Source organism: Portunus trituberculatus, chromosome 47, assembly GCF_017591435.1.
Source record: "Portunus trituberculatus isolate SZX2019 chromosome 47, ASM1759143v1, whole genome shotgun sequence".
Taxonomy (NCBI): domain Eukaryota; kingdom Metazoa; phylum Arthropoda; class Malacostraca; order Decapoda; family Portunidae; genus Portunus; species Portunus trituberculatus.
In genome coordinates, this window is record NC_059301.1 from 7,165,985 (window position 1) to 7,193,003 (window position 27,019).

The following is a 27,019-nucleotide window of genomic DNA, read 5'->3' on the forward strand; positions in this document are numbered from 1 at the left end:
TGCATGGAATGAGTGAACTAGAAAAGTTAGAAATAGGGCAGAATAGAGTTGCAAGAATGGCACTTAATGCACCTAGATATGCAGCAGTAGAGGCCCTTAGGGGAGACATGGGTTGGAGCACTTTTAGAGAAAGGTATGTAAAAGCGACCCTACGGTATAAGGCTAGGTTAGAGCAAATGAATGATGCTAGAATAGTGAGAAAAGTGTTTCTGTGGAATGTCAGGAGTAGCAAGTGGGGGAAAAAGTGTGTCAGGATGGTGGTGAAGAGTGGTCTAATAGCTACTTGGGCTTTTCAGCAGGTAGAAGGAAGGCACTTAGAGAAGGACTGGAGTATGATTGTTAGAAATGGAGAGGGTAGAGAATGGGGTATAAGGAAGTGGAGGAGTGAGATACACAGAGTAGTGAAAGGTATGGGACTGAGTGACTGGAGGAATAGGATTGAGCAAAAGAGTACCTTGGAATGGTATAGAAAGAAAGAGGCCCGAATGTATGAAAAGTGGTATGATGGAAGCCTGAGTGGGGACCTTCTCTTCTGAGCTAGGGCACAGTGCATGGATGTGAATGCAAGGAATTATAGATGGTCTGAGTCCCACAGCAAAGTGTGCCAGATGTGTGACATGGGAGAGGATGTGAAGTATGCCAGAGACAGGTATGAGATGATGCAAGTGGTGCTGAGGGAGCTGGGACATGACAGAGTGGAGATGACAGGAAGGGAAAGGATGGTGGAGCTGCTGGGACTCTGTAGGGGGATGAATGAAAGGATAATTGAGGCTGTGAAAGAGTTCCTGGAGAGAATGTGGCATGCTAGATGCAGGAACTAGTGGTGTGAAAGATGGTGATTGCCCTCTTTGTTGTTTGTATTTTTTCGTATCTTCCCTACAGGCGCTGCTGATACAAAGGCCTGATGCAGAAGAAATTCTTGCGTCACCTGGAATAGCACGGTATTCCATTAGTAATTCACTATCACTCAGTGCCATGGAGTCCAGGTTATCCTCATGGCATGAGCGTATATGAATACTAAGATATGATATCCATTATAGCAAGCAATAGAGGAGTGAAAGCAAATTTAATATTGTGGTGAAAGACAACATGCCAAGCTAAAAAGGTCACAAGAAGAAGAAGCGGCCAAGTCGCCGGAGTCTCCGCTGTCTGTGGCCGATCTCATCATCTCTGGCATATGTATGTATACAGGCAACGGGGGTTGCCTGTATATATATATATATATATATATATATATATATATATATATATATATATATATATATATATATGTATGTATATATATATTTTTTTTTTTTTAAACCTATGTGGTATGTTGGGGTTCAGCCTAGAATGCATCCCCCCTATTTCCATTATTTCCTATGGGAAAATTACGTCCACTTAACGAATTTCCGCTCTACGAACAGCTTTGACACCCCCTATCCTGTTCGTTAAGCGGAGTATTACTGTACTCATAATAATTATGGCAAACATTAAAAGCTACTACCAGTGGCAAACCATGCAGCAACTGATAAAGGGCACAGATGGGCCTGGCAAGCCCACTATCAGAGAATGGTGGAAGTTGTATAATATCAAGCACGCCTTAGATAACATCGTCATCTTGGGACGAAGTGAAGACGTCTACCATGAACTTGGAGTGGAATAAAAGTATGGCCAGAATGCGTGCATGACTTCCCAGGTTTCGCTGAAGATGACATTGTTGCGATCAGAAATTACATAGTAAATCTCTACCACAGGGCTGGCTTTGATGAAGTTGATGATGATGATGTTCAAGATCTTTTGGAAAGCCATGCTGAACCTCTTTCAAATGAGCAAGACAAGGCATCACAGGAAGACGTGAAAAGAGGGAGACAAGGAAGAAGAACCTGGCCTAGACATCAAAACTTTTAGAGAATATCTCGGTGGTATCGAAAAAGCTCTGGAAACCCTGATGGAATGTGACCCAAATCCTGCCAGGAGTAGCAAAGTGGTTCATGACGTAGAGAAAAGTGTCAAGATTTATCAAGAAATCTATGATGAAAAAACAAGAAAAATCAAACAGTCCTCCATCTACTTGTTCTTCAAGCCAGTAAGACATGCCGTCCCTGTCACACCTGACGACCCTGCTACAGCTGGCCCTTCCACATCCGCTGCCGACGGTTCTACAGCTGGCCCTTCCTCCATATCCTCTTTCTTCAAACCAGTGAAACATGCTGACTCCACTACAGCTGACCATTCCATATCTTATTCTGACAGTGCAGACGACGACGTCTTATCCTCATCTGCCCACTCAGCGGATGATGAGTAAGGGCTGAAATCCCTATTGTCCCTTAGCCTCGGGAGGGACATCATCTGATAGCATACATGATGAGTGAAAGATAAATAAAGACGTTTTATTTATTTATTTTGCGCAGTTCTTTACATTTTTTGTTTTTATGACGATTTTCATGTACTATTTTAATTTCTGTAGGGGTGACGACGTGCTGGCGCATTCCCTATTATTACATGTTATGATGGGTTCTGTATATGGTAAGGTTTCCAGGAACACATATGTACTGTATAACGAGGACTTACTGTATATGTAGCTACTCAGGTGTATCATTAATATATATTTGAAACATTATTGGTGCCATCACTGGCTGACCCTGTGGTATGCCAAAAGTTACTGTGCTCCAACTTGATGGAGTGTCTCTCATCACTGTCCTTATTTTTCTTTCTGTCAAATAGTCCCTCTTCCTATATGTTCTATTTTCCATAGGAATCTTCTGTGTGGTGTTCTATCAAAAGTCTTTTTGATATTTAAATACACTGCCTCCACCTATCCATCTCTTCCTTGTACATCATCTATTACCCATGTACAGAAACTTAGTAGATATGTTATACATGATCTTCCTTTTCTAAATCCAACTGGGAGTTGTTTATGATTTAATTTTCTTCCAAATAATCCAGCCTTATTTTTCTTCAATCACAATTTCACAGAGCTTTCCCACATCACCAGTCAATGTCACAGGCCTATAATTCAAGGGCTCGGTTCTTTTCCCTTCTTTATATATTCAGACTATATTTGCTCTTTTTCATTCCCTTTGTACTTTTCCTTCTGTTAATGAACTGTTGATCACATCCCAAATTGGGTCTACCAGTTGTTCTCTACGTTCTTTCAGTGTCCATCCTGACACTATATCTTGCTCCATTGCTTTTCTTACATCCCCCTTTTCTAGTAATTTAAAAATTTCCTGCTTATGTACCATAACATTTTATAACCCTTCCTGCATCACTTTGTCATTTGGTTCTATGAAATATTCTTCTACATCAAGTACCAATCTAAGGCTCTAATTCATCAGTTCACTCATTTCTTCCATTGTTTCATATACCCAGTATCTCTGAATTAAGTTGGTGATGGTCTCTCTATCATTTTCCCATTTATATGCTTGTAGAATAGCTTGGGTTTCTCTCCGCATGTTTTTACGACATCCCTTTCAAACTTTTTCTTCTCTTCCCTCTTTATTCTAATATATTTGTTTCATACCTCATTATAATGCTTCCTATTTTCTTCACTTCTCTACTTCCTTAAATTCTTCCAAGCAGCATCCTTTCTCTTCTTTGGTTTTGCACATACTGTTGACCCTTGCTAACTCGAACTAATAGGTGGAAAGGTTGGTCTGACAAACACAAATGTCTAACTTATATGAATTCCAACCCCCCCTCCCCACACATGCACCACACACACACACAGGATGGTAGTTAAAGATATGAAGTCCAAGTGGAGAGCAGTAGAAAGCAGAGTGCCACAGGGGTTAGTATTGGCACCAATACTTTTCCTCATTTATATTAACGACATGCCAGGAGTGAACAGCTACTTAAATCTGTTTGCAGATGATACGAAAATGTGCAGAGTTATAAAGCAAAGGGAGGATTGTGTAATACTGCAAGAAGACCTAAATAAGATCTGGGAATGGAGTAAAAAGTGGGAAATGGAATTCAATGTGAACAAAAGCCATGTCATGGAAATGGGAAAGAGTGAAAGACGACCCGTGGGAATCTATAAGATGGGAGATGGAGTAGAACTAGAGAAAGTAAAAAAGGAAAAGGACTTAGGAGTGACGATGGAAGAAAACAATCAACCGGTAAGCCATATTGATAGAATTTTTAGAGAAAAACATATAATTTGCTAAGGAATATTGGAGAAACATTTCACTACATGGACAAAGAAATGATGAAGAAATTGATAAGTACTATAATAAGACCCAGATTGGAATATGCAGGAGTAGTGTGGATCCCTCATAAAAAGAAACACATAAGAAAGTTGGAGAGACTACAAAAAATGGCTACAAGAATGGTTCCAGAATTTGAAGGGATGACATATGAGGAGAGACTAAAGGCTATGGATCTACCAACCCTGGAACAAAGAAGAGAGAGAGGAGATCTGATACAAGTTTATAAATTGATCAACGGAATGGACCAAGTGGATAATGAAAAACTGATCCTGAGAGAAGAATATGACATTCGAAGCACAAGATCGCATAGTAAAAAGCTGAGAAAAGGAAGATGTCTGAGAGATGTTAAAAAATATAGTTTCCCGCAAAGATGTATTGAGATGTGGAACAGTTTAAATGAAGAAGTAGTGTCTGCAACTAGTGTGCATACTTTTAAAGTAAGATTGGATAAGTGTAGATATGGAGATGGGGCCACGCGAGCATAAAGCCCAGGCCCTGTAAAACTACAACTAGGTAAATACACACACACACACGCAAGTAAGTCCTATATACAACACCATAAAAATGCTCAACAGAAAATGGAACAGTACCAGTAGAATGGAAAAGAGCTGAGGTGGTTCCCATATATAAGAAAGGAAGGAAGGAAGAAACCTTTAAATTACAGACCGGTATCACTAACTATAGTCCGTCCATCCAAAGAATCCAGGCCGAAACTGCTAGTTTGGTTGGAGCCTGCCACTAAACCTTCCCGACACTTAAATTTTCTTCAAGTACATTTATTTTTCTTCACTTAACTCAATAGATATACAAGTTTATAGCTTGAAGAAAAATAAATGTACTTGAAGAAAATTTTAGTGTCGGGAAGGTTTAGTGGCGGCGGGGGTGGGCAGGGCTGCCAACTGAACTAGCAGTTTCGACCTGGATTCTTTGGATGAACGGACTATAGTGTAATATGCAAGATGTGTGAAAGAGTAAAGAAACAATGGATCGAGTTTCTTGAAGACAAAATAAATTATTATCAAATAGCCAATTTGGTTTTAGAAAAGGTCGGTCATGTGTAACAAATTTACTGAGTTTCTACTCTAGAATAGTTAACAGAGTACAAGAAAGAGAGAGGGATGGATTGATTGTATTTATTTGGATTTTAAAAAGGCATTTGATAAAGTGCTACATGAAAGATTACTATGGAAGTTAGAGGAGAAGGGAGGCTTAAAAGGAAGCACATTGAGATGGATGGAAAATGATTGAGGGGGAGAGAAATAAGGACGGTAGTTAAAGATATGAAGTTCGAGTGGAGAGCAGTAGAAAGCAGAGTGCCACAAGGGTCAGTATTGGCGCCAATACTTTTTCTCATATATATAAATGACATGCCAAAGGGAGTGAACAGCTACATAAATCTGTTTGCGGACAATGTGAAATTGTGCAGAGTTATAAAGCAAAAAGAGGATTGTGAAATACTGCAGGAAGACCTAAATAAGATCTGGAAATGGAGTAAAAAGTGGGAAATGGAATTCAATGTGGACAAAAGCCATGTCATGGAAATGGGAAAGAGTGAAAGACGACCAGTGGGAATCTATAAGATGGGAGATGGAGTAGAACTAGAGAAAATAAAAAAGGAAAAAGACTTGGGAGTGACGATGGAAGAAAACAATCAACAGGTAAGCCATATTGATCGAATTTTCAGAAAGACATATAATTTGCTAAGGAATACTGGATTAGCATTTCACTACATGGACAAAGAAATGATGAAGAAATTGATAAGTACTATAATAAGACCCAGATTGAAATATGCAGAAGTTGTGTGGACCCCCCATAAAAAGAAACACATAAAAATTGGAGACTATACAAAAAATGGTTACAAGAATGGTTCCAGAATTTGAGGAGAGACTAAAGGCTATGGATCTACCAAGCCTGGAACAGAGAAGGGAGAGAGAGGATCTGACACAAGTTTATAAATTGATTAACAGAATGGATCAAGTGGATAATGAGAAACTGATCCTGAGAGAATATGACATTCGAAGCACAAGATTGCACAGTAAGAAACTGAGGAAGGGAAGATGTCTGAGAGATGTTAAAAAATATGGTTTCCCGCAAAGATGTGTTGAAACTTGGAACAGTTTGAGTGAGGAAGTGGTGTCAGCAAAGAGTGTGCATAGTTTTAAGGAAAAATTAGATAAGTGTTGATATGGAGACGGGGCCACACGAGTGTAAAGCCTAGGCCCTGTAAAACTACAACTAGGTAAATACAACAAACAAACAAATAAACAAACACACACACACACACACACACACACACACACACACACACACACACACACAGATCTAAAAAAGGCTTTTGATAAAGTGCCACATGAAAGATTACTATGGAAGTTAGAGGAGAAGGGTGGCTTAAAAGGAAGCACATTGAGATGGATGAAGAATTACTTAAGGGGGAGAGAAATAAGGACGATAGTTAAAGATATGAAGTCCAAGTGGAGAACAGTAGACAGCGGAGTGCCACAGGGGTCAGTATTAGTACCAATACTTTTTCTCGTATATATAAATGACATGCCAGAGGGAGTGAACAGCTACATAAATCTGTTTATGGACGATGCGAAACTGTGCAGAGTCATTAAACAAAAAGAGGATTGTGAAATATTACAGGAAGACTTACACAAGATCTGGAAATGGAGCAAAAAATGGGAGATGGAATTCAATGTGGACAAAAGCCATGTCATGGAAATGGGAAAAAGTGAAAGACGACCAGTGGGAATCTATAAGATGGGAGATGGAGTAGAACTAGAAAAAGTAAAAAGGAAAAGGACTTGGGAGTGACAATGGAAGAAAATAATCAACCGGTAAGCCATATTGATAGAATTTTCAGAGAGACGTATAATTTGCTAAGGAATATTGGAGTAGCATTTCACTATATGGACAAGGAAATGATGAAGAAATTGATAAGTACTAAAATAAGACCTAGATTGGAATATGCAGGAGTTGTGTGGACTCCCCATAAAAGAAACACATAAGAAAATTAAAGAGACTACAAAAATGGCTACAAGAATGGTTCCAGAATTTAAAGGGATGGCATATGAGGAGAGACTAAAGGCAATGGATCTACCAACCTTGGAGCAGAGAAGAGAGAGGGATCTGATACAAGTTTATAAATTGATTAACGGAATGGATGAAGTGGATAATGAGAAACTGATCCTGAGAGAAGAATATGACTTTAGAAGCACAAGATCGCATAGTAAGAAACTAAGGAAGGGACGATGTCTGAGAGATGTTAAAAAATTTAGTTTCCCGCAAAGATGTGTTGAGACTTGGAACAGTTTGAGTGAGGAAGTGGTATCAGCAAAGAGTGTACATAGTTTTAAAGAAAAATTGGATAAGTGTAGATATGGCGACGGGACCACACGAGCATAAAGCCCAGGCCCTGTAAAACTACAACTAGGTAAATACACACACACACACACCAGTGTGTGGTGTGCGCCTGGTCTCAGGCCTATCCGAAGATCGGAAATAATGAGCTCTGAGCTCGTTCCGTAGGGTAACGCCTGGCTGTCTCGTCAGAGACTGCAGCAGATCAAACAGTGAAACACACACACACACACACACACACACACACACACACACACACACACACACACACACACAAGTGTGTGAAATTTTACTTCACTATTTGTTCCTTGCTATGTAATAAACAAGAAAAAGCAATCTTTTTGCCATAATTTCTCCCGGAAACAGCCTGCTGTATTTCTTTCAATATTGTAACTATTTCGCATTAACACTGTTAATAACAGGTCAACATGACATTTAGGAAACTATAATGTGGTTTACATAGGTCAGACTATCAGTTCCTTCTTAGTTTTCTTTAGTAATGAAAAAGAAAATGGCAATTTCCCATTACTTAACATAGGATAGGGCAATGTTTTGGGTGTAAGTTGTGATCGTAAGCTCTGTCCACAGCCTCATAAGCTCCACCCACTGGCTTCAATTTTTTTTGTACAGCAGGATAGGCACGTACCACCTCCTCTTTATCTAAGCTCTTTGCAATGGACCAATAGATGAAGAAATACACAAGGTATAGAGTGTTGGATCTGATATTCACGAAAAAACCAGGGCCTTTTGTCACATCCTACTAACAGGCATGTAAGCCTTTTTTTGTCACCAATGTGGGCAATGAAGTGCTGTACACCATCATATCGGAGACTCAAAGGTGTCAGGAAATCCAGTGATGAGGTGAATCTTGGCTTTTCTCTATTCACAGCAGCAGCTTTGAGGTAGCTCACCGCAATCTTGCGCTGAAATTCCAGGAAGGTTATAGGCTCATCTGACACAAGTTTATAGAGCAGCCAGCTATTGATGATTGTCATGTCTATCATCCTTCCCATGTATAGCAATGCTGTACTTTCCTATGAGCCAATCTTGCAGATCATGTCTATCATTCTTCCCATGTATAGCAATGCTGTACTTTCCTATGAGCCAATCTTGCAGATCAACTCTTCCCACGCCTTTGTTATGTCTTGATGAGTTTAGGCTGCACGATGTCGATTCTTTTCTTTTCTCTTCTGTCATACCTCTGTGCCGTGGTGAGGGGATCAACACTATCATAGTTTGTCATTACTGATACCACTTTGTTGTCATTCCACTTGACTACAAGGATCTCCTTCTTCTTGTCGAACCTATAGTCATATGAACCCGTACTTTGAAAGCCTTGTCTGTGCAATCTTTTGGGCAACTGTTGTTGTCTTGTACATGTAGGTACGCTTTTATATATATATATATATATATATATATATATATATATATATATATATATATATATATATAAACTTCCATCTCTTCTTTTTATATTATCTATGCACTTCATCATCTCTCTTTGCATATCCTTATGTTCCTCAGTTCCCAATGTATTTGTCTTAGGTGGCACATACGTAACTATGATTTTCCTTTTTCTCAATTCTTCTGTTTTGATTGTTATTCCCATTATGTACTTCCTCCATACCATCTCCATATTGGATTTCCCCCACACATATATAATCACAAACCATTATTATCACTCCTCCTCCTTTTCCCTTCCTGTCTCTTCTTCAGCTATCATATCCCTCTTCTTTAAAGCTACCATGGATCTCCTCTTTAGTTTTTTTTCTACTATGCACATTACATCCGGTCTTTTTTCTTTCAAATAATCTCTAACCTCCAACACACTGGATAAGAACCCATCTATATTACCATAAGTCACTCTTAATTTTTTACTTCTTCCATGACCTTCTTCTGAGGATACCACTTCTTTAGTCTCAGATCTAGAACCCTCCAGTAGAAATTCTTTTTCTCGGTCTACATCCTTTTCTCATTTTGTTTTTCTTTGGCTTCATTTCTTAGCACTTTCTCCTTCACCCTCTCTTCCAGGTTCATATCATATCTCTTTTTATCCATATATGCTTAAATTCAGTATCATCAGCCAGTTTCCCTTTTCTTATCATAATTTCCTCCACTGCCACCTGCAATCTCATTCTTACTTTCATTGGTCTCCTATCCCCTTCACTAAATCTTCCCAACCTAATCACTTCTTTCACTTCCTGGTCCAACTCCAGTGTGCTGTCCTGGCCAATTCTCTCTCTTCTTGCTCTCTCATAAACTTGTCTGGATTTTTTCTTTCATCCCAAAAAAATAAGATACATTTCGTCTTATCCACTGTATCCCTCATTAGATCTTAATTACTTGTATAACAGTGTCCTTTGTCTTTTCCTGAATTTGCTTCCTTACTACCTCTGAAAATTTAACTTTTTCCTCCTCCTGTTCCTATTTCCATGCATTTCGTAATACCTCCAATTTGCTTTCATCCATTCCATTTTCCACTTTATCCTCCCCATCCTGTAATTTTCTGTAGGTTCCTTAAGGATTCTTCATAGTCACAACATGTAACCTTTGGTAAATAGTTTTGTTTATCTCCTGCATCTCCTCCTTCATCTCTTGATTTATTCATCTTATTTTGTCACATTCCTCTAATCTCACTTTTAGTTCAGCGTTTTCTTTTATTAACTTGTCTTGTTTTTCATCACCTCCTTCATGTATCTTATCTCCCTTTCCATGTTTATCAGCCTCCTCATATTATCTCTTTCCTCTCTAAATCCAGAAAAATCCTTGTCCATATTATCATCACTCAGTCTTTTCAGGCTAACTGGTGTTTTGATAAACCTTTGGTTTTCAAAACATGCTGTTTGTTTTGGTCCTGTACGTTAGGCAGCGCCACCTAGCTCCGCCTCTCCCTCCATATTCTGTTCTAAACTGTATCCAAATCTTATTTATTATGGAGACAGAAGAACCCTATGGCCCCCTCTTCTCCCTGTACATATGTCTAGGTCAGGCTCCAACACTTGCTGAAGTGCTTCCCCTGGGCACGGGAGGCGGTGGCATAGTGGATAAAGTGGTGAGCGTGGGATCGGGCAGACGTCCACGCGTAAGTTCGAATCCCACCACGTACAGCCTTAAAACACTTTGCCATTTGTCGAGTGGTTTAAAGTTACCTACATATCACCATGATACCCAGGTTCTAGGTGGTTACACTCAAGATGAGCTTGAGCGGTGATATGGGCCCTAATATGGGTACCACTATAAATAAAATTGCTTGCGCCACTAATGAGCGGAAGCTGAACAGCACTTCCCATACACTCTTCAAGTGTGCCTACAGGCGCTATAGGCCTTACCGTAAAAAAAAAAAATAAAAAAAAAAAAGAAGTTTTTGCATGTGTTGTTGGTAGGGTGGCACTCTCTTGTCATGTATGTGTGCGCATATGCCATGTATGTAGTCCCTATTTATGTAATTCATTCAACAGTCAGTGACAACAGGTGTGCAAAATGAGAGAGAGAGAGAGAGAGAGAGAGAGAGAGAGAGAGAGAGAGAGAGAGAGAGAGAGAGAGAGAGAGAGAGAGAGAGAGAGAGAGAGAGAGAGAGAGAGAGAGACCTTGAGTAACTTGGATTGGTCTCCCCTCAAATTCATTCTACTTATGCAGAGTTCATTATAGTTCTCAATTAATACTCAGCACATTTTTCACTGTTATTTTTTATGATGTGTGTCTCTCACCTTGTGCTTTTCAAGGAACTCATCATCCAGGGTCCAGGGGCACGCCGTGATAACTTCGTCCACATAGCGACAATGTCTCACAGCCTCATAACGCTCATCCTCTGTCATTACCGTCCTTCCTTTCCTCTCATGAGTCATGGCATCACTATTCACTGTTCAAAGTAAGTATAAATGAAATGTAAAATACTGATAATAATTAGCATTTTTTTTCCACAGTAAAAAAAGCAAAAGTAAAAGTATTAAACAAGCACTCTTGTAGATATACACTACCTGCTAGGTTAACACAGATTTAGTTATTTTAGGCCACTATTTGCAAAGTCTCAGTGCCCATAACCTATCTATTATCCATGAGATGATCTGTGTAGTAAAGTTATATGCCTTATGTGCAGAGTTTGGTATGGAGGTGGTCATCTTCTATGAAATTAATATTGTTACTCATATTTAATTGCTATCTCATATGAAGCTATTAATAACATCTCTGCCTTCTTAGGACATTATTGACAAGGCACTGACACCTACAACTTATCATATAGTTGTGTTAAAACAATCCAAAGTACAAAAGGTATTCCACACATAATCTGAACCACAGTAGGTATGATACAATCTTGCCACAGACATACCCAGTAAAATCTTTTAGATGAATTCAAACTGTGGCTCTACAATCTAAAGGAATCTTTTGTTTTTCTTTTTGAAAGCCATTATCAAAAGAGAAAAAATAACAGCAATATGTCCACTGAAAGCTGGCAACAAATGAGCAGCAGCCATAATACAGACATATAAAATAGTACATTAACAGCTAGTCATTGTGCAAAAATGTAAATTTATTAAATTTAAGTTTTTGTATACTTTCCCAATGTATGTATGTCAAGATTTTCTGAAATATTTAAAAAAAAATTTGTTTCATTAACTAATTAGGACTCCTCTCTCCACTCTTACTCAAAATACTTCTTAATTTCTTCACACACAAGATTATATTAAATTAGTTTTGTTTATACCTGTGAAGAATTCCAAAGAAATAAGAAGCATTAATTGTTTACCATTACCATGCATTCACTTATCTCTGTACTAATAATTGTCCTTTAGTACTACAATGTCTTACCTCCCACTATGAGGTAAACATTTGGAAAGAGATTCTTGGCTTGCATGAGCTGCCTGGCATGACCCTGGTGAAAGAGGTCATAGATACCATCTGCATAGACTCGTATGGCCCGGGGTGCCTTCCCTGCCCGGGCCATCTCCAGGGTAATCTTTTGAGAGTAATTGCAAGCCTCTCGTTCTCTGATGGCCTCCTCATCGTAGTCGAAAGGGGCAGGCTTACAAATGGTCTGAGTAAGGGAGGAAGAGGGAAGAACTAGTTATTGATTTATTAAGTAATAAAAACACCAGAAGGTATTACCTAGGAAGCTGTCCTTCAAAGCTTTGTCATGCCTGAATACTTTTCAACAGCTATTTTTGTCTCGATCTTTTCCAACAGAGACAGGTGTATTCTTATATAAAAACAAATGTATTTTTCCATTTTTTTCTCACACTACCATTTCTAGTAAGGAGTAGGAAGCAAATATCTCAATAACTTGATTAATTAGAAAAAATACAAGTAAAACATGCTAATACATACAGAAATTCAAAATTGATAGTGTTGTATGACCTATAAAAAAGTAAAACAAAGATGTATCTGGCATACATAAGTAAAACTCTTCCAGTGAGGAGAAATACAAATAAACATGCTCATTTTGATGCCAGTAAATTTAATACTTTTTGTCTTCCTACATTGTTACCCACTGGTCTTAGAAGTTGTAACAGTATACTGTAAATGCAAGTAACATTGTGATACAATGAAAAACTGCATGAATCAATAAAGACCCTCTATCAAAATTTACACAAAATGAAAAAAATCTTTGACTCTAGTTCTGGCATCACAGTATATCTTTTCCATGTTTAAACAAAAAAGACACAATGTCTTTGACAGCAAAATTTATTCTTGCTAAAAGATAGGTCTTCAAAAGTTAGGTATGTAATTAGGGTATTTGACACCTGCCTCTGTGCTGGCCACAAAAGTGAAAAGTTACAAATTGGTCTTAACCCCTTCAGTACCATGACGTCTTTCTATATTCATTCTGTTTACTATTTAGTGACATGTGGGAGAATAAAACAGTGAAGACTCCAGCCATTAATCTTCTGACCTCCACAGACTCTTCGTAATGTCAATAAAATGATCTAATCACACCCAAAACTAAGTAAAAAATGCGTCCTAGTACTGAAGGGGTTAAAGAACAAATTCAATATAAAAAATGAGAAAAAAAATGAGTTAGTTACAAAAAAAAAAGTTATAAAAATTTAGGTGGTATATATGGAACTCCTCCTCCTCATGTAAGATTAAAAGCTCCATTGGAAAAGAGTAACATGGGGATATTATTTACTCAAAATTTGAAGGTTCTCTTCTTGATATTCTTGTAATTAGCAGCTTAGATACAAAAACCAATCTCTACTTTAAAGAAGAAACCTCTTTCCACCAGATAATATCAGCTAGTGGAAATATAATCATGTTTACAGATTACCAAGAAATCTGTAAATAATGAAAAGCAATCAGGCATCTACAGAATTGCTTTAACACTTTTTTAGGGAAACAAAACTGCCTCCATTACATTGCAGAGCAAAGCAGTACTGTACATACTGATTGACAGAGAAAAAATAAACCACTGTTTCATAAGATATGTCATGCAGTTAATATAAATATGCTGCAAGCTGCATCCTTAGTAGGAAAGTATCACCCAACAGTTAGTAAACAAAAACCATAAAACCAATATATTAAGATGCTAGTTTGGTAACAACATGTTAACTTCTAGGATATAGGATACCTGTACCAGGTAAATTTTAATGTGAATATTTACAGATGCCTCTCTCTCTCTCTCTCTCTCTCTCTCTCTCTCTCTCTCTCTCTCTCTCTCTCTCTCTCTCTCTCTCTATATATATATATATATATATATATATTTTTATATATATTATATATATATATATATATATATATATATATATATATATATATATATATATATATATATATTTCATATATATATATATATATATATATATATATATATATATATATATATAGTCAACTCTCAATTAACACGAGTATGAATAAAATAATTTTGATTTAACACAACTTGATATTAAAGGAGCTACAATTGAATAACACAATTTATTTGATTTAATGCAGGTGAACTTGATTCAACAATGTCACATGCTGCTTCTGGGGAGAACCACACTGAGAAACTCTTGCCAGACTCTTAAACAATACCTTCCATCTTCATCACTTGAAGGATACCGTCTGGGAGAGCAAACACTGCCTTCCCACAGCTCGGGAAGACAATAATCGGGCAGGATTTACCTTTACCAGGATGGTGTCATCATTACCTTCGCACAAATTTTGGTTCTACTTGCAAGATTTGTAAAGTAAGCTATTTGAACGATAACCTATATATTTTCATGTTTCTAAAGGCAATTAGTTTACAAGAAAATTAATAATAACAGGTATTTAGGCAAAACTTAAGCAAAGGTAAAGACAAAGACATGTGTCTTGGTTAACCTTCGTGGCGAAGGTAAATCCTGCCTGACTGTTGCCTTCCCGAGCTGAGGGAAGGCAATATTCGCTTTCAAAAATACCAATTTCTTCCTGACGGTATCCTTCAACTGATGAATTTTGGAAGGTATTGTTTAAGAACACGGCTGAGAATATCTCAGTGCAGTTCCCCCTAAAAGTAGCGTGTGTGTGTGTGTGTGTGTGTGTTGTGTGTGACAACACTGAGTCAAGTTAACCAGTGTTAAATGAATAAATCATGTTATTTATTTGTATATCTTTAAATATCAAGTCACATTAAGTTAAAATCATGTTATTCAAACTTGTGTTTATTTTTTCTACATTATACAGGAACAAAAAATGTTATATGATCCTGTGAATATTGATAATATAAATTTTAAGAATGGTTATGAAATAGCACTACTGCTGCCATCCTGTTTGTTCTTGTCATCATCTCATTGCTAACCTTAGCACTCACAGAGGCCTCCAGTGCCACATCACATGAAGCAGATTTTGTACTGGTATGAATCAGACTTATCTCAGCTGACAAACATTCCAAAAAAGTTTTTATTAAGCTTTGTTGCATGTGGTATCATGCTTTGCATTACCCACTCATGTAATTGCACTATTTTGATTGTGATATAGTGCTCAGGACCTTGACTAGTGGTGGACAAGAAGGATGATATAGAAAGAAAGAAAAAAAAAAAAATGTAACAAAGGGGGATTAAGAAACAGGCAGACAGGATGGTGGTGAATGAACACAACACCATGAATTCAATGCTAATTATAGTGTGTTTACTTAAAGAGACTAACAATGTTTATATCACACTCTATGGATGTAAAAATTATAAAAACTCAAGCCTAACTAATCTCCTTTGTGTGCCATCTGTGAGGCTGTACCAATTTGTGTGTGTGTGTGTGTGTGTGTGTGTGTGTTAGAAAAAGTATCCATAAAACAACTGTTAGATCACCATATTTACCTATTTGTGTATTACAGGGCCAGAGCTAAGCTCTCTGTGTCCTGTCTCCTTGTCCACTCCTGTCATATCTCTCTTTCATCTGATTGACACACACCGCGCCAACGACATCACTGCTCAGTTTATTCCACTTATCAATGCTACGATGCGGAAACTGTATTTTCTCACGTCATTTAGACAGATGTCTTTATTAGCTTTTTCCATGTCCTCGGAGATGATTACTTGTGGTCACCTTTATCAACTCTCTGTCCAGTATGTCAATCTTGTTCACCAATTTATACATAGTTATCATGTCTCCTCTTGTTCTTCTCTCTTCTAATGTGGTCAGCCCCAGCTTCCTCAGTCTTTCCTCATAGTCTAACTCCTGAGTCCTGGTACCATCCTTGTTGCCAGCCTCTGTACCCTTTCTACCTTCTTCACATTTTTCTTCATATGCGGTGACCAGACACAAGCTGCATATTCTAACTGGGGTCTTATTAAGGTACATAATATCTTCTTCATCATTCCTTCATCTAGGTAGTGGAATGCAAGGCCAATATTTTGAAGCATGTTATATGTTTTCCAAAAATCTTGTTAATGTGTTTCTCCGGTGACAAAGTGTTTTGCAGTTACTCCTAAGTCTTTCTCCTCATTGGTCTCTTTAATTTTCTCATCACCCAGCCTGTAATCCCAGTTTGGTCTGTATCTACTTCTTCCCATTTTCATAACATGGGTCTTGTCTATATTAAATTCCATCTGCCACTCCTTACTCCACTCATATATTTTATCAAGATCTTCCTGTAACTTGTTACAATCTTCCACATTCTTTACTCTCCTCATAATTTTAGTATCGTCCGCAAACATGTTCATGTAACTGTCAATTCCTACTGGCATATCATTAACATAAATCAAAAACATGATGGGACCAAGCACTGACCCTTGTGGAACTCCACTGGTTACCTTCTTCCACTCGGACTTCCTTCCTCTCACCACTGTTCTCATTTCTCTTCCCATTAAGTAATTTTCCATCCATTTTGCTAGTTTATCATTTACTCCTCCAATCTTCTTTAGTTTCCACATCAGTCTATTGTGTGGTACTTTATCAAAGGCCTTTCTCAAGTCCAGGTAGATAGCATCCACCCATCCCTCTCTATGTTGTAGTATGTCAGTCACTCTTGAATAAAAACATAATAAATTGGATACACGATCTTCCTTTTCTGAAACCAAACTGTCTTTCACTCAGAATGTTTTCACTTTCTAGATACTCACTCCACTTAGCTTTAATTACTTCTTCACATACCTTGCACAATATACTAGTCAACGATACTGGTCTATAATTTAGCGGTTCCATTCTACTACCATTCTTATATATAGGCACAATGTCAGCTCTTTTCCACTCTTTCGGGACTAATCCTGTTCGTATGGAGGTTTCCACAATATCAAATACGGGGTTCAACAATTGATCCTTACATTCATTTAGCAACCTCCCAGATATGCCATCAGGCCCCATTGATTTATTAATATCCAGATTGCTTATAATTTTCCTTACATCTTCCTTAGTAACCATGATGTCCTGCATTTGCTTTATTTCCGTAGGCCTTCCTCCCATAAAATGCTCCTCCTTTGTAAACACTTTGCAAAAGTTGTCGTTCAAAATTTCAGCTATATCTCCAGCATCCTCATATACTTCTTCCCATTTTTACCTTTTCTATTGCCTCCCTTATATTTAGTTTTCCATTTATGAATTTGTAAAACATTTTTGGGTCACTATCACAGTTTTCCACCACCCTCTGTTCATATTCCTTCTGTGCTGTTCTCCTTACTTCAACATATCTATTCCTTGCTGTTTTGTAAACTTCTCTTGATAATACATCACTGTTTTTCTTAAGTTTCTTCCATGCCTTTTCTTTGTTCTTTTTTGCTTCTTCACAATTTCTATTAAACCACTGTTTATTATTTAAAGTCCTCTTTCTGTAATATGGCACAAACTTTTTCACAGCAGAGTTATACAAATCCATAAATTTATCGTATTTCAATTGCATATCCCTTTCCTGGTATACCACGGACCAGTCAATTTCATTAAAGAACTCCCTTATATGGTTATAATTTGCCCTAATATAATTTAATTTTTCCTCCCTGCGTTCCACAATCTTATTTGTGCTTAATTCGTATCCAGCTCAAAGCTTAGGACATCATGATCGCTTCTCCCCAAGGGACATTTATGTTCAATTTCCTCTTTTAGAGATGCCCTGGTAAATACCAAATCCAACCTTGCTGCAACATCTTGTCCCCTGCACCTTGTTGGTGATCTCACCCACTGTGTCATCAAGTTATTTGTTGCTACCTTTAACAATTCCTCTGCCCACTCACCACCGTTCACCACTTCGTAGTCTTCCCACACTATTTCTTTACAATTAAAGTCTCCAACTATCATCACTCTATCCTTTCTGATGAGTTCTTGCTTCATTCTGTCTAGAGTATTTCTCATCACCATTTGGTACTGTTCATATTCCCAAGCACTGGTTCTGGGTGGTATGTATACTGTTATAATATTAATGTCCCTCTTGCCATCTGTTATAAGCATACTTATCACTTCCTCATTTCTCTTACTATAGTTCACCTCCTTCACTATCAGATCTTCCTTAGTAAGAACCATTATACCACCACCTCCTTTATTTTTTCTATCATTTCTCCATACTTTGTAGTGTTTTACAACAAACCAGTCTAGCTTTATTTCGGGCCTTAGCTTTGTTTCCACTACACACATTATGTCCGGTTCGTTATTTCTTAGGTAATCCATACATTCTAGCCTCTTAGACAGAAATCCATCTATATTCATGTAAGTCACTTGTATTCCATTCCTAGTCTCTTTCTTCCATGTAATGTCTATTCCGTCTGTTTTATCCACCACTTCTTTAGCCTCCCATTTCTCATCCTCCAAAAACTTGGTCTTTTCCTCCTCTGTTCTTTCGTCATTCCTCTCTTTCACTTCAGTTACAAGCTCTTTCATTTTCATTCGCTCATCCTGTGACATATTTCTTCTTATGTAAATTGTTTTGGTTTCCTCAGAGTCCTTAAGTTTCCAAGCCCTCCTCAACAAGGCCTCAGCTGCCACCTGAGACTTTAATTTCAATTTTAATGGTCTATTCTTGCCTTCCTCAAAAGCTCCCAATCTCACACTTTCTTCTACCTCAGCATATAGGTCCTCTTCCTCCACAGAGATCTTATTCAGTAAAGACTTAATCCTGTCATTTTCCTTATTCCTCCTATCCTGCCAGTTTCTGTTAGTTTCCTCCTCAATCCTGTTATGATCACACATTTTTCTTTTCAGCAATATCTCTCACCACATACTCATTTTCCTTTAGTGCCTTTACCATTTCACTCTGCGTAATCACTTTATTTTCCTCTTCCTGCTTTTTCACTATCTCCCTAAAGGACCTTTGTACCTCCTGATGTTCATGGTTCACTTCTTTCATCCTGGCATCAATTAGATTAAGGCATTCCTCCTTCCTCAAGTCCCCTTCGGATATTTTCATCTCCATTTCTAGGAGTTTAGCCTTCATCTCTTCACATTGTTTCCTTAGTTGTTGGTTTTCTTTCTCCATCTCTACTTTTTCCTTCAATAGCTCTTTATTCGCTATCGTTAACAAATAGATCTCTTTTTTGAACGAATCATTCTCGGCTATAACTCTATCCAGTTTTTCTTCTATGGACAAAATGTTTAGGAACTTACTTTCCAGTGCCTGGATTCTTGCATCCATATCTAATTTCTCCAGTCCTCTTGGAGTAGTTACAAAACCTTCAAAATCCTTGGGTTGCCTAGGGGTAGCCGCCATGTTTGTTATCGTCAGCTGATTACGGCCAAAACAATCACCGCCCACACTCTCCTCTCAGGGACCACTCTCCATATCCCTCACTTTCAACACTATGCGACAGTAGGACATCAACAGGACACTAACTCAGAGGTACCCGGGCCCTGTAACACCATAGGTATTTTCACTTCTTCCCGTCCGCAGCTGGAGACGAGCCGTCCTCTCTCAGCGACGGTGACGCGGTGTGTGTGTGTGTGTATGTGTGTGTAAACTTATAAGATCCCTCACCTTAAAACATTCCATCCTTACTTATATCCCTTTACACAATCAGTTTTGTTGTCACCTGTACTTTCCCTGGCAATGTAACACATTCTTTCTTCTTTTTAAAGACTCTAAAATTGCAAATTTTATTGGACCAGTTCTGGCCTGTGCAGTCCTGGTCTGGACCAGTTCAGAGGGTATTGTGATCTTATTATTAAAGGTACTTGTGAACTCACTCAACATCTTTTGTGTCTGACGACTCAAGGGGATGGTCACAACCTGCCCTCTATAGACAACTCTCCTCCTTCACACTAAACTACATGCACTTACTACATACATACACCCTTCACTGGGAAAAAAAAAAAAAAAAAAAAAATAGAAAAAAAAAAAAAAAAAGACAACTCCAACACCAGCCTTGGAATCCTCTTCTGAGGAGGGGACCATAAATGTCTCCAGGTCAGACCCCTCAGTATTGAGCATGTCATGACACTCCTCTCAACTTTTTCTTCATTAACTTCTGCAACATTTGCAGTCTTAGATCTAATTTTGAATCTGTAGAACACCACCTCTCCTCCACTTAATTTCATCTTCTTTCCTTCACCATAACACAGATGTCTGAGGCAAAGGACATCAGCCGCTTTCCTGCTCCCTCCTACTTTCTTTATTTCTGTATTCTCATTTTTGTTCCTAAGCTGGATGTTGTGTCTATGTGCACAATGGCTTGACTTGGTCTCATGCTCACGCTCTTGAATCTTCTGAGTTTTCCATCATCTGGCTATGACTCAAAAGTCACTCTCTGGCTTAATTTATCTGTGCTTCTCCTTTAACTAGAAGAAATTCTTTGACTATTTAACCTCTAAATTACCTCTTTATCCCTTCACAGAGATCTACATCCTTGGAGATTTCAGTGTTCACCACCAGTTTTAGCTTTCCTCTCCCTTCACTGACCATCCTGGTGAACTAGCCTTCAACTTAATTATCCTCCATGACCTAGAGCAACTGATGCAACACCCTATTCCTGATTGTCTAAGAGATATGCCCAACATTCTTGACCTTTTCCTTATCTCAAATTCTTCTGCTTAAGCTGTTGCCCTAACTTCTCCATTGAGCTCCTACAATCACAACCTCATATCTGTATCTTGTTCTTCGAGTATTTCTCCAATCCCTCCTCAGGATCCTTCAACGAGGAAATGCCTCTAATGTTTCACCTTTGCCTGTTGGGGGGACCTGAGGAGGTACAATGCTGTTTTTCCCTGGAATAATTAGGGTTTCCTTGTCAGAGACCCATCTGTGCTGAACGCATAACAGAGGTGATAGTGTCTGGCATGAAGGTGTACATTCCTCACTCCTTTTCTCAATCTAAACATTCCAAATCTTTGTTTAACACAGCCTGTTCTTGCACTATATTTGATTGAAAGATTACCCACAAAATGTATTTGAGCCTTCCATAACCTGAATCTCATGGACTTTATATTTCTGACTGGAATCATGACAAGTTTGTTCTTCAACTTGCCATACACTCCTTCATTAATAGAAAATGTCAAAATCTTTTGAAATCCAACTCCCCTTGAGACTTATGGCATCTGGCCAAAAACATCTCCAATAACTTTACTTCTTCATCTTTCCCTCCTTTATTTCATCCTGATGGCACCACTGCCATCAGATCTGTCTCTTAACCCCTTCAATACAGTGATGCCTATGTAGGCGTCATGAAGCCCCAGTAGCATATACGTAGGCGTCATATTTCTTTTCTGAGCTTTCTTCAGTTCAGTTGTCCCGTATAGTGTGTTGGATACCAACTACACACGCCGTATGCTGTCTTTGAAATCCTAGTGCTCCTCCCACCATCCTTGTCTCCACCAATCACTAAAGATAAGCTACATGCATCCCACCTTGTGTCTAAAATTACCCAATGGCATAGACTGTTCCCATCTCTCTCTCTCTCTCTCTCTCTCTCTCTCTCTCTCTCTCTCTCTCTCTCTCTCTCTCTCTCTCTCTCTCTCTCTCCTCCTTCCCTCCCTCCCCTCTTCCTCTCGAAGATAAGCTACATCGTCCCGCTTGTCTAAAATATTAGCAAATGTCACTCTCTCTCTCTCTCTCTCTCTCTCTCTCTCTCTCCAAAGAGAGAAGCATCCACTTTCCTCTTGAGGCGATATAGTGACTAAAAAATAGCAGCATAATACACAACGACGACAAGTATGACAAACTTGCACGAGTTTCCCGCGCTCGGGCGTGCGGCACTACCACCCGTATATCATACAGGTGGGCTTTTTTAACATCTGGCGCGAAGGGGTTAAGCTGAACTCTTCTCTCACACCTTTGCCAATAACTCTATTTTGGATGATTCTGGATTTGTTCTTCACTCTGACTACTTCATGCCTTCAATTGAAATTCTTCACAATGATGTTTTCCATGCCCTAACTGGCCTAAACCCTTGGAAGACTTATGGACCTGATGGGATTCCTTCTATTGTTCTCAAAAACTGCACCTCCATGCTTGTAACTGCCTGGCCAAACTCTTCCAACTCTGTCTACCAACTTCCACCTTTCCTTCTTGCTGGAAGTTTGCCTACATTCACTTAAAAAGACTGACCATTCCAATCCATCAAACTACTGTCCATTAGCTTTAATGTCTTGCTTGTCTAAAGTTTTTGACCACATATTCAAGATAACGACAGCCTTTACCAAGAGTTGTGAAAATTCTGATTAGTGCAGTTGCCATTGGTGGTCACCAACACCACAATGAACCCAATCTCAGTAAAGACCTTCAACATTTCATGAAAATGTCCTTGATGTCCTGGATCTTGATGTGTGGCACAGGTGATGTTGTTATCATGTCCTCGTACCTAAGAAAAATAGTGATTTAAAAAAAAGCCAGATAAACTACATAAGCAAATCACTTTGATGATGTGTGCAGTATTTTGATTTATGTAACTATTATCTTTTGGAAAATAAAAAAAAATTTTTACCAATTTACATTTTAAGTCTTATATGCCTGCTATTGAGGAGATGTGGGTACAGAAGATGGTGTGACTCCATCTGTGCTGTCACCATACATCTGGCCCTTGGAAAGTTCAACAGCTTTAGCAGTATATACTGTACCTGTTAAAAACAAACTTGTAATAATTACTTACAGTAAGCCCCTGCACTTGGCAAATTAATTACAGTAATCACCTGTGTATCCGGATTATAGCCGCCAAGGCCCTGGCGGATATGTGAAATATCTGGATACGCTGAATTTCCTCTCCCAACCCTTTATAAATTGAGAAAAGAAAATGTACATAATCCAAATGGGTAAGAATACAATGAATGAAAGCACATTAAATGTATAATCTGGAACAAGAAATGGTACATAAGCAGTATAAGGGATGGTGGGATGTACACTCGACAGTAAGGGCGGCGTCACACTAGTACTTTTCTATCAACTTTCTTTGTCACGTTTGTCAACTGTAAACAAAAATGGCTGCCCCTTCACCTCCAACCTGCCGCTGCTATTTTTTCGTTGCTATTTTTGGCCTTTAATGCTTTTTATGAGAAACTCTTCAGACAGCTTTGTCCACTCATAAATGACAGAGCAGCTCATCTTGGCCATTTGCTACTTGGAAGTTCTGCCTTGGAGTGTCTCACAGAGAAATGTAAACAAACAACTGAACCACTTTTCGCTGCTAGGCTGGAACAAAATATATATATACTCGTACATATATATATACAAATATATTTACATCTACTTATCAAGATTTTATTAACTTGACTTTATAGGATCATTCCAATTAGCAAGAAAATAAATTTTATTATATAAGAGTTAGTTAGAAACCATAGATCTTAATTTGACTAAAAATTGATGCTACAGGAAAACAGTGTGTTCTGTCTGGCTCAAGACAACGGAAAGTGTTGACAGAACAGTAAAAAAAAACAGTGGAAATCATTGAAGACAACGGAAAAAGTGCGAGTGTGACGCTGCCTTAAGTGCTGCTGCCTAACAGGATCGTAGGATCACTCACGCAGTGTGTCTGAATATGCTTTGGGGGAGCTCTGGATAGTAGCGAATTCTGGATAGTGGCGATCCAGATACGCAGGTCTGGCGAAACTACTGCCAAATGTGAATTTCTCCAAGCACGAGTTCTTTATACTATATAAATTGCCCAAAAAATACTTCAATCAGTCTTTGGTCATTGCCAAAGTCCCTCTTTTGACCCCTAAAATACCATCTTTCAAGTTGAAATAAAGTGTTTTGCCTTCACATATTATAAGACATGTACAAAACAGACCAATAAACAATAAATGAAGCTAATAAGACATGATGTAAAGGCTGTAACTCCCGTTTTTCCATCCATTTCCCTCACTCACTTTCGTCCTTGCCGCCACCACCATTGTCCTTACCCCCATCCAGTACCACCTGTTGTGCTGGTAGAGGCCATGTTGGCAGTAAATCACCAGAATTTGTTCCCACACTAGCAGAAAAGAGGGTAGCTCAAACAAAATGGCTGAAAGGGACTCTCACACTGCGTTCTGATAGGTTTAGAGAGAGGTCTGATGTCACCGGGGAGCCGCATGGTTTGCCGTGCGGCCGCCAGGGGACTGCCAAGTTTGAAATCAAATCACCAAGCGTGCACTCAGTGGTCCGTGGCCACCCTACCGCCAAAAAGTGAATTTCGCCAAACTGAGATTCGCCAAGTGTGAGGGCTTACTGTACATGTTTAATCAATGTTCTTGGCAATCGGTATTTGATTTAGTTGTTGATTACACACCTCATCTATTGTCAAATTGACCAGCTTCTCCCTGGAGTTAAGTTTGGTGACCCTCAACCCGTAAGAGGTCAGCAATGATTTACCTCCCCAATACTCGTCCAGGTCACCAAGAATTCCATTTTCCTAGTCCGAAGCTGTATGGCAAATTTCACAATTCAGGTTTATTGATGCTGCGAAATAAGACTGACCCCCAGAGGCTGACCTCTGCCCTCAGTATTAAGGAAGGCTTGGAGGCTGGTATCGTAAAGTACCTGCAGTTGACCCGTAAGAAGTCTACCACGTACATGTACGTGGAGTCTTTGCTTATTAACTGTGGTCAATCACGTACAAGTACGTTCGCCCCTTTCTCGCTTTCTACACGTTTGAAATTCCCTCCAGCTTCAGTATTTATGTTCTTTGAAGTGTCTAGTATATATCAGCACAGTTTCCTGCCATTCAGACATGGGTTAGTCACCCCGCTTTCCCACCCCTCCCTGCCGCCTCGCCTTGACGCAACCAAAAAAATGGAACGACACTTGGTATTACTGTCATGAGTGTGATGTAGCTTTATGCATTGAACCTTGTTTTGAAGAATATCACAACCTACTGCAATACTGAAAAGCTTAGATACTGAAAGAAAAAATAATAAACAATATCTTGTGGTAAGGACGAAACTGGGCGAGGAAAACGGGTGAAAAGATGGGAGTGACAGCCTTTATTTATTTATATCATGTCTTATTAGCTTTATTTATTGTTTATTGATCCATTTTGTACATGTGTTATAATATGTGAAGGCAAAAGATTTTATTTCAACTCGAAAGATGGTATTTTAGGGGTCAAAAGAGGGACTTCTGCAATGACCAAAGACTGATTGAAGCATTTTTAAGCAATTTATATGGTATAAAGAACTCGTGTTTGGTGAAATTCACATTTGGCAGTAGTTTTGCCAGACTAATTAATTTGCCAAGTGCGGGGGCTTACTGTAAGTAATTATTACAAGTTTGTTTTTAACAGGTACAGTATATACTGCTAAAGCTATTGAGCTTTCCAAGGGCCAGGTGTATGGTGACAGCACAGATGGAGTCACACCATCTTCTGTACCCACACCTCCTCAATAGCAGGCACATAAGACTTAAAATGTAAATTGGTAAAAATTTTATTTTTATTTTCCAAAAGATAATAGTTACATAAATCAAAATACTGCACACATCATCAAAGTGATTTGCTTATGTAGTTTATCTGGCTTTTTTTTAAATCACTATTTTTCTTAGGTACGAGGACATGATAACAACATCACCTGTGCCACACATCAAGATCCAGGACATCAAGGACATTTTCATGAAATGTTGAAGGTCTTTACTGAGATTGGGTTCATTGTGGTGTTGGTGACCACCAATGGCAACTGCACTAATCAGAATTTTCACAACTCTCTTGGTAAAGGCAGTCGTTATCTTGAATATTTGGTCAATCCCATACAGCTCTGACGCAGATGCCTAAATGTACACTATGTACAATACCGTGAACCTTTTTTAAGAATGTGTAAAACAACCTCAAGAACAAGAAGCTGCTACTCTGCCCATCATTCTCTGATGGAGAGGTATTGTGACTATATCTTTTGTTGTATTTTTAGTATTGCACGTTAAATGTCTACCACAATACAGTGGAGACTAAATACTCAAACGTCTTAATAGTCAAACTTTTCAATACTTGAGCACAAGAGTTTGATTTAACACAGGCAACCACTGCTTAGCGAATGGGTTACGTTCCTAAAAAACGTTCGTTGTGCAAATTTTCGTTAAGCGAACCAATTATAACAAGTTTAACCCCTGACTTGAAGTTCCATTGAGAGTAAACAAAGAGAGAGTGTATCATAGTACAGTAAAACATTTAATGAAAGCAAAAATTATGAAGTTAAACATTTAAGCAGTTTAATTTAAGACTAAGTCATTATAATGTACACTAATGTATGTATGTAAGTAACTTTATAATGTTGATGATCTTGAATTTATGAAGGGAAGGAGAGTGGAACAGGAAAGACACTAGCCAGCAACCTGTGGAATGCAAACAAAAGGGACATCATTGTACCACATACAAAACTTATGTACCACATTTCCACAAGGCTTTCCATTTCATCCATTGCAGGGTCATGAGTTCGGGTGGTTCTTTTAGCTTGCAAGGAAGATACGGTCTCACCAGCCTTCTTAATAGAGTCTGCTAACCTGAAAATAGTAGAGACAGTAGATGGAGTCAAGCCATGGCGGCGAGCAATGCTATTAGTTTTCTTAGTCTCTCTCGTGTCTGTGAATAATATCCAGCTTCACTTTGTGAGTTAAGAGACTTCCTGGTCTTCTTAGCAATGCTAGGCGACATAGTAGGGCTGGTTGCAGGGCGTTTTGGTGGCATGTTGAGCATGAGATGATGAGCTGG

At 38.6% G+C, this 27,019-nt stretch overlaps 1 protein-coding gene across 1 annotated transcript in view; it reads right to left on the minus strand.

Moving 5' to 3' along the window:
- Nucleotides 1-22,970, minus strand: part of LOC123498005 (choline-phosphate cytidylyltransferase B-like) — a 39,934-nt gene extending 16,964 nt beyond the window's left edge. The window contains exons 1-4 of the mRNA XM_045245078.1: nt 22,843-22,970; nt 22,631-22,711; nt 12,360-12,585; nt 11,261-11,412 (exon numbers count right to left, since the gene is read on the minus strand). Of these exons, the coding sequence (XP_045101013.1) occupies nt 11,261-11,412; nt 12,360-12,585; nt 22,631-22,639 (387 nt within the window). The 5' untranslated portion in view covers nt 22,640-22,711; nt 22,843-22,970. The remainder of the gene's footprint in view (nt 1-11,260; nt 11,413-12,359; nt 12,586-22,630; nt 22,712-22,842) is intronic.
- Between the last annotated feature and the right edge of the window lie 4,049 nt (nt 22,971-27,019).